Source organism: Vicia villosa, unplaced genomic scaffold (genome assembly GCF_029867415.1).
Source record: "Vicia villosa cultivar HV-30 ecotype Madison, WI unplaced genomic scaffold, Vvil1.0 ctg.001002F_1_1_2_unsc, whole genome shotgun sequence".
Lineage (NCBI taxonomy): Eukaryota > Viridiplantae > Streptophyta > Magnoliopsida > Fabales > Fabaceae > Vicia > Vicia villosa.
Window position 1 is genome coordinate 16,708 of NW_026705446.1, and position 7,877 is coordinate 24,584.

Consider the following 7,877-nt stretch of genomic DNA (forward strand, 5'->3'; position numbering starts at 1 on the left):
TTCAGATTGGAGTTTTCTTGAAAAATATGTGGGCAAATTTTGGGGTATAACACTGCCCTCCCACTATTTCAATTATAGGGATTTCATTTGGAGTTGAGGGAAACCCACACAAAAGTTGATAATTGCATATAATTTCTGGTCCTATTTATTTATTACCAATGGTGGTTGAATCTCATTCATGTAATGTACTGAAAGTTTGAATTTATTGTGATGTTACATATCATTGGTTAATGAACATGTATCCTTTGCACAACTTTTTATTTAGCAAATAATATAGATGAGAGAAATCACACTCTTTAATTTGTATGAGAAGTAATATAATATGATATTGGATAATACAAATAAGCAAAAGCAACAAATAAGCACAACTGTAATGTAATTATTCCACAGCACAAATTTGGACTTAAAATTACAAGTTTCACCAAACAAATCTTAAAGATGTATATATATTATGATATATGTATCTCAACTTTATATAGTATCACTTGAAAATGTATTTAGCCACACAAGGGAGATGAATGTTCAAGAAATAATCATTCCAATTGATGACTTTGGGATCAAAGTAAAACAAATCTGTCTCAACTTCACCTTCTCTTGCTGCTATTCTTAACTTCTCTGTATTCATGTCATCGAATCTGCATCTCACAAACATTCTTTTGTTAAACTCGTAATGTACAACGAAAAATTTCTCTGAATAAAGTAATTTCAAGATACTAAAACATACGAGTGTGGTCTAACTCAACGTTACAATTCTGAGTAAGAGTGATAGTATAATGTAACAGATTTAGAAGTGGTGTGAACTGCGGTTACGATTACATCGGCCACATTTTATCGCGATATATCAAAATATACGTTAAGATTATAGTAAGTCGGGTAAAACTTACACGCCCTTGAAGAATAAGTAAGGCTTGTAAAGGTCCACCAAACGAGTCACAATTTGAATCTTCCTTTTGAGATCAAGATATGTCCCTTGGAAATACTGACAAAGTGCGGTATTAGCTAGTTCAAGTCCCTGTCAAAAGCAAAAGCTACATATTAGTGATCATATTTTAACTTGTGAAACCAAAATTGAGGCCACAATTAGAGAAGGCAAAAAGAAATCTTTGGCATGCAAAAATCCGGAAAAAAAAAAAGAGCGGTCCGTTTAAATATAATAGAAGATGTATGCCTAAAACCTTATCATGCCTTGCAATATAATATAATGAGTGTGGGAGGGCCCAAAGGTCCTGCACCCTAAAGTCTAAAAGTTGTGTAACTTTATTTTAATGTATGCGCCCACAAAATCGCACAGTAAAACAGGGCGGAATAATAGAGGGTGCAGACCTAAAATTTTATCCCGCCTTATAAAAAAATGAAGATGGGGCGGACGGGTCCGACAGACCAGCATCCCTGAAGCCTTAAAATTAAAAAGGTCATGTGAATGTCTACGCTTACAAAAACCCGTATTAAAAAGGGCCGGAACGGACATAATAGAAAGTATAGTCCAAAAATTTAAGTTCGCCTCACAAAAACATGCGGGTATACCTAGTAAGTCAGATCCACTATGGTACCCATAACAGCAATATCAAGAATTAACAATTTGACTGTATGAATTGCACTTTCTCATGATTTGCAGGTTCACAGTTTAACTGCGACCGTAATTTAAAGTCAAGTTAGCGATTATAAACAAAATGAAAAAGGTAAAAGTTAACCTTTAACATAAGAAGGTAGCGAACGAACATGAATCTTCTGAAGCTATTCATGTCGCCAAACACAGTAACTTTGCCAACCTTAACAGCCTTTCCATCTTTGTTAATCCAAGGTTTTGCCGTGAAATGTCGAAATCCAAACTCTTGAAGATCACTATATATGACAGGCTTTCTAACAGAGGAACCAACATGGTATATACTATCATAATTAGAATGATTTGCATGAGCAACAATGGCAACAAGCATTGCATTCACCACCATGTCAGCTGGAATCTGATTATAAAAATGGGATTAGAAAAAATTAATGCATAAATAAATTATGATTAAGGTTGAGTAATTAATAACTTTACCACATCAACAATTGCATTAAGATCTCCAAGGAAGCATGTTAATTTTCCTTTCCCATACGCTAAGGCTAAACTGTCAATAGTCCTGTAATTAATAAAACACATCATGATTAAAGTAAATAGTTATCCAGCAAAGACACCTCTGAAAAATAACGTGTCTGTGTTCTTGTTAATGTGTAACACCGACTGACACAACACTGATATTTATTATTACTAATTTACTACGTTAAATTTATTTATTTATTCAAATTATTATTGATGTTGATGTGTCAGTCTCGATGTTGCGTCTAGTATCCGTGTCTGAGTCTCTGTCTGTGTCTGTGTCTGAGTGCGTGCTTCATAGTAAATAAAGTGAATAAATTTACCTTACACCTTCAGACCAACCAGGGAAAGGTTCTTTGAATGTACTTGTGACAATGGCAGGACGAAGAATAACAACAGACAAATTTCCTTTCAATTGTTCCACAAGCATTTCTCCCATTGCCTTTGTGAATACATATGTGTTTGGCCATCCATATAACTTTGCCCTGATTTCATTATTCATACTTACTAGTTAAGTTGTATATCAATTCAGCTCAGAAAAAATACTAATTAATATTTCTGTTCGGTTCAGAATTTAGAACCAGTATACCAATTCAATATTTCAAGGTTTTTCACCGGTTTCCGACCTACATAGTACCAATTCAATATTTCGATCCTATTGAATTCAGAAGTAACTTGTAATTCAATTCGGTTCTTTAAATTTTTTTGTTATGGTTCATTTAGTTAAGAGTTATTGGTGCATCTGGTAATTGAAAGGACAATGGGCCACAAGTTGTTAGTTGAACATATTTATTTGGTGAACTATTTCAAAATCTCTTATTTCCAAGATTGTTTTGAGAACTTGCACAATTATAATTAAATAAGACATTATAGAATATTTGTCATGATTAAATTATAATTAAATTAAATCTTTTTTTATTTCATTATGATTAAATGAAATATATATACGCAACTTCAAAAACTTATAAAATGTCATAATTAAATGTGATTGAGCTCCTTCAAAAAGTCGAGACAACTATTTATAACTCATTCTTAAAATCATTTTTAAATATTGCTTTTGAGTTTATTAATATTGAAGTTCAATAGATATAAATTTACATAAACATTGTAATAATTGATTATAAATTTATGAACAGTAACAGGATAGATGAGTTGGTCATGTTTGGTAAGAATTAACTCAAAATATTTAATAGAGCAAAGGCAAATCCATGTGTTTATTAATTACCTTCTTCTGACTAATAATTCAATCTACAAAATAGTAATAGTAGCTATCCAACAATAATGGAACAAAACCAAGCAATAACAGTTTTTCAAGAAAAAACAAATACATAGATATTGAAGTTAACATTTCTTCAAATCCTTAAAATACTATGAAACCAACATTATTTTTCTAGTTCTGATTTTTGAATTGTTGTAAAAGGTTTAATTTGTTACCCATTGTTAGCTGGTTTAGTAGTGATTGATGTTGGATATAGTAGGGAGAACTGCGGTTGATTTCCCCCAACTGCGATCGAGAGGAGATTGAAACGACTTAATGTCAAAAATCAAAATTTGACGGTCTATTAAACAAATACTTGTCGTGAAAAAAAAGTTTCGATTTGTTTTGATATGATTATTTTATCGGTTGTGTCTCTTTATATATGAATTTAAGTTTTTATAATAAATGATGTTGATCCCACTTATTAAATTTCTAGATCACTCTCTTTACTTTTCTAATGAAAATGTTTGATTAATGTACTACTTGTTTTAATTATATTAATAGAACAAGAGTCCCACATATTTATGAAGATCCTAAATCTAAAAATCATTATGCAATATTTAGTATTAGGTTTGCAATAACTTTTATTTCCTTTATCATGTCACATACAAAGGAAACAATTCCCAAGCTAAACACATGGACCATAAATGAGTCAAAGTGTGTGTCTAGCTAATATATAGGTCATTAATCATATAATATTTGTAGCTAAGAAAGAGGTCAGTTAAATTGTAGCTAATAAATAAAATAAGTATTAATTAAGTTATAAAGAAAATTAATATAATATTTGACAAACCTGCTGAGACCCAAATTCTTCATGGCCATTTTAATTTCATCCTGTGTTGCTCCTAGCTGTTGTAGCTCACTCAATTTGTCTCTCACTATTTTTACTTCAACTTCAATGTCTAATCCAGCCACACCATTTAATGACTGCCCCATATTATATGGTTTCTCCAATATTAGCCCTTCTCCCTCTCCACATACATAAGCTGAAAATAATTAAAAAGTAAAAATTAATATAAAACAATTTTTTTATTCAAGGTATTCTCCATAATTCTAATGCCTTTTCTTGTGTTTTATGTGGAATTGCCTTCGAATCCTCTTTTCATTTGTTATTGGGATGTCAAGTTGCCGTTTTAGTTTAGAAGGAAGTTGCCGGATGGATTGATTTTGGAGGTTATGAAACGGTTGATCTCTTTGATAGTTTCTTGAGGTGGAGTGGTTTTTGTAAAGGAAAGCGGGTTAAAAAAGGAAAAGAAGAAGTTATTTGGTTAGCAACAATTTGGTGTTTATGGAACATTAGGAATGGAGTTGTTTTTAGAGAGGACCGTATGGAGTGTTATGGATGTTGTTTGGAACATCAAAATTTTACTTTGGAAATGGTCTTTTATCGGGAATATTACACAAACCAAATGTAATTTTTATGAGTTTTCTAAAAACCCTTTGTTTTATATCTCTTAGGTTTCATTTGGTGTGTAATCTTTTCTTTACCGAGTGTTTCTCCCTCGGTCTTTTGTAATCGGGTTCGAGAATGTTTGTTCTCTTTTAATGAAGCTTGCTTAAAAAAAAATTGATATTCAAACACAGGACTTATTCTTTTGAAGAGAATCAATCTCAAGTGGCTCATTTATGGAAGGCCTCAACTAAGGGTGACAAATAGGTCTAAATTGTCGGATATATCTATTTTGCGTGATTTTTTTGTGTGATTTAAAATTTTAGATCTGCATCCTCAAATATATCTTTTCTATATTGGTTTTTAAAGAAATTTTGTAGACTCGTACATTAAAAAATAATTTTTACAATTTTTAACGTTTAGAGATACAAAATTTGGTGTGCCCTATCCTGATTTTGTTAGGACGGATTTAAATTTTAAACTCGCACCGCATTTATATTTACATCATTTTTATACTAGTTTTTGTAAATAAAACTAAATTGAACAGTCATGCTAATTTGTCATCTTTAATCTCAATATAAAAAAGTTTAACACTTTATAAAATTTTGAACATGAGATCTCGAGATAAGCACACTCTCGTATCTCAAACCTTTATCAAACAAGTTTATTATAAGACAAATTAATTGTTATTCCTAAATTAAGGGATTGATACTAACCTGTTGATACATGCACAAGAACCTTGAGTTTACCACATTTTTTGGCAAAGTTGATAACATACTTAGCTCCAAGTGTATTTAGGCCCAAAGATAAATCATATCTGTATAAAGGTAAGATCAAGAAGTGAAAAACATATATTTTTTAGAAAAATTACATATAAGAAGTCTAGAGTCTTTTCTATACCTTTCATCGAAGTTGGTATTCGCAGCTAAATTAACAATAACATCTGTTTGATTGTAAATTTCTTCCTTTAGAATAGAATCTTCTAATCCCAAGTCTTCAAGAGAAATATCACCAGGAACCAGAGTCAACTTTTCCGAAAGAAATATAGAAAAATTTGCACCCAATTTTTCCTTTAGCAATATAAACAAATCCTTCCCTATTATCTATAAAAAAAACATATTTATAGTTAGCTTCAAGTTTATAATTATCATGAAACCACCACCAATGATTGAGATAAAAATCTAAAAAGTGTATTTAATTTGGAAGTGTTTCATATAGATTCTTATTAGATACATTATTCACTTAGTTACTTAGTATAAAGTTATTTTGAAAATTAATTTTTACAAATTTGTAAAGATATATTTGAAAGAATAATTAAAATTTTATTTAAAAATTTAAATTTAAATTTGAAAACAAATTTTATTTACAATGAGATTTTTTTTGGTGATGTTTCCATTGAGATCTTCAAGAGAGAGAGAGAAACTTTGTAAAAGCATGACAACTTGGAGTCTTTAATTTGTCCCTTCATAGTCATAAATGCTACATATTGTCTTATTTTTCAATCTATTCACTATACTATATATTGTCTTATCAGATGGAATAAAAAACTAAATATTGTCATATTAAATTAACTCACACAAATTAAATATAATAGAAATTAAATATGGAGAATAACAATTTTATCAAATTAATTTTATTTATTATATATGTAAATATTTTTATCCTATCTTTAAAAACTTTTTTTCATTTAAGTTCACTTTTTCTATATCAACTCAGTATTTATCTAATAGTTTAATTACTGAAATTTCACCTTTAAAAATAAATAATTTAAATATCACGAATTTAAATATGCACTCTGCGAATTATTCTTATTTTTATCGCTCGCCTAAATTATGTCAGAAACTTTCTCATTTACATATAATTTATTAAATGGAAATTGAAATCAGTGCAGAAATCATATGTATTCGGAGTTTTTGTAATTGTTCGAATAACATAAATTTTAAATTTTGTTTTATAATTTAAAACAACAAATTAAATTTAAATAGTTTGATTTTGATAAAACGGTCAGTAATTCCTTAAATCCATGAATGCATACATCACCGTCTTTTAGATGAGTTTACAAATTTACTCATGTAATGAATTCTTAACCTAACTATTAAATCTTTCATGACATGTACAAATCAACGTTATATAATGGGCCCAAAGTGAAATGAGATGAAATGGAAATTTAGAAGAAAAAAAAAGATTTTTATAATACAAAATCACACCTCATCAATTCTAAACAAATTTGGACAAAATTGTATAACATGGCTCATAAAGTTGTCATACGGGTGCAGAGACTACAAATCAACGATATTACCCCGTAACCGTTATTGTGAATCGCAATTTAAAACCATAAGACAACAAAAGAGGAAACGGCGTGACTATAATTACATGCAGTCTGCCGTCTGCAGATATATTTCAAAATACAAACAAACAAGAAAATGAAAGAAAGGTACAAAACAAAATTTACCATGACTTCAACATAAATACATGTTTCAAAACTTGTACCTCATTCTGAAAGCGGTGAGTTGCAGATTTTGCATCTTGAGCTCTTAACAGAAGATAAACCTTCTTAACATTCGGTTGAACTCTCAATATCTTCTCCAACAAAACTGTTGCAAAACAAACATAAGTACAATAAAACCACTCTATTGTACCATTTTTAAGGTACAAAAAAACATAGAAACAAAAAGATCAAAAAAGAACATACTTTTAGCCAGAAACCCAGTAGCACCAGTGATTAAAATACTCTTGTCTTGAAGAAAATCAAGTACACTTCCCAACTCCATTGTGGTTACAAAACAAAGAAAATTAGTGTGTGATGATTAGTAATGAATGAGAGAAAAAAAATGAATAGAGATTTATATTTATAGAGAAGAAATAGAAAAACCGACAGAAAAGAGTGGGTGAAGTTTAAGCCCATTTGGCCATTTTATATAAAGCACAAAAAAAAAAATTATGAGATAGAGTGTACGCAAGGTAGTTTAATATCTTAGGTACGATGAAGTAATTGCATTAATAATTTTCAATCTTAAATTAAGTTAATAAAAAAATTAAAATGTACTGTAAAAGTTTTTTGATGTTATTAATGTAAGTGAGTTGGAAGAAACATGGTTGTTTGTTTGGTTTTGAAATTTGAAAACCGTGTTTGCTGTATGTCTGTTCATCAA

At 29.8% G+C, this 7,877-nt stretch overlaps 1 protein-coding gene across 1 annotated transcript; it reads right to left on the minus strand.

Moving 5' to 3' along the window:
- Positions 1-293: 293 nt before the first annotated feature.
- On the minus strand, positions 294-7,621 carry LOC131632739 (fatty acyl-CoA reductase 3-like). The gene is made up of 10 exons (XM_058903470.1): positions 7,418-7,621; positions 7,216-7,319; positions 5,626-5,828; positions 5,442-5,542; positions 4,129-4,321; positions 2,401-2,562; positions 2,039-2,120; positions 1,692-1,961; positions 885-1,012; positions 294-635 (listed from the first exon to the last, which is right to left on the minus strand). The coding sequence occupies exons 1-10, from the start codon at positions 7,494-7,496 to the stop codon at positions 482-484; spliced, it is 1,476 nt and encodes a 491-aa protein (XP_058759453.1). The 5' UTR covers positions 7,497-7,621; the 3' UTR covers positions 294-481.
- Between the last annotated feature and the right edge of the window lie 256 nt (positions 7,622-7,877).

Excerpts from the sequence above, each read along its gene's own strand:
- LOC131632739 (XM_058903470.1), bottom strand. The coding sequence starts at position 7,496 with ATGGAGTTGGGAAGTGTACTTGATTTTCTTCAAGACAAGAGTATTTTA. Across the intron at positions 5,829-7,215 it reads CTCACCGCTTTCAGAATGAG|ATAATAGGGAAGGATTTGTT; the intron begins GTACAAGTTTTG and ends TTTTTTTTATAG. Across the intron at positions 1,962-2,038 it reads TTAATGCAATTGTTGATGTG|ATTCCAGCTGACATGGTGGT; the intron begins GTAAAGTTATTA and ends TTTTATAATCAG.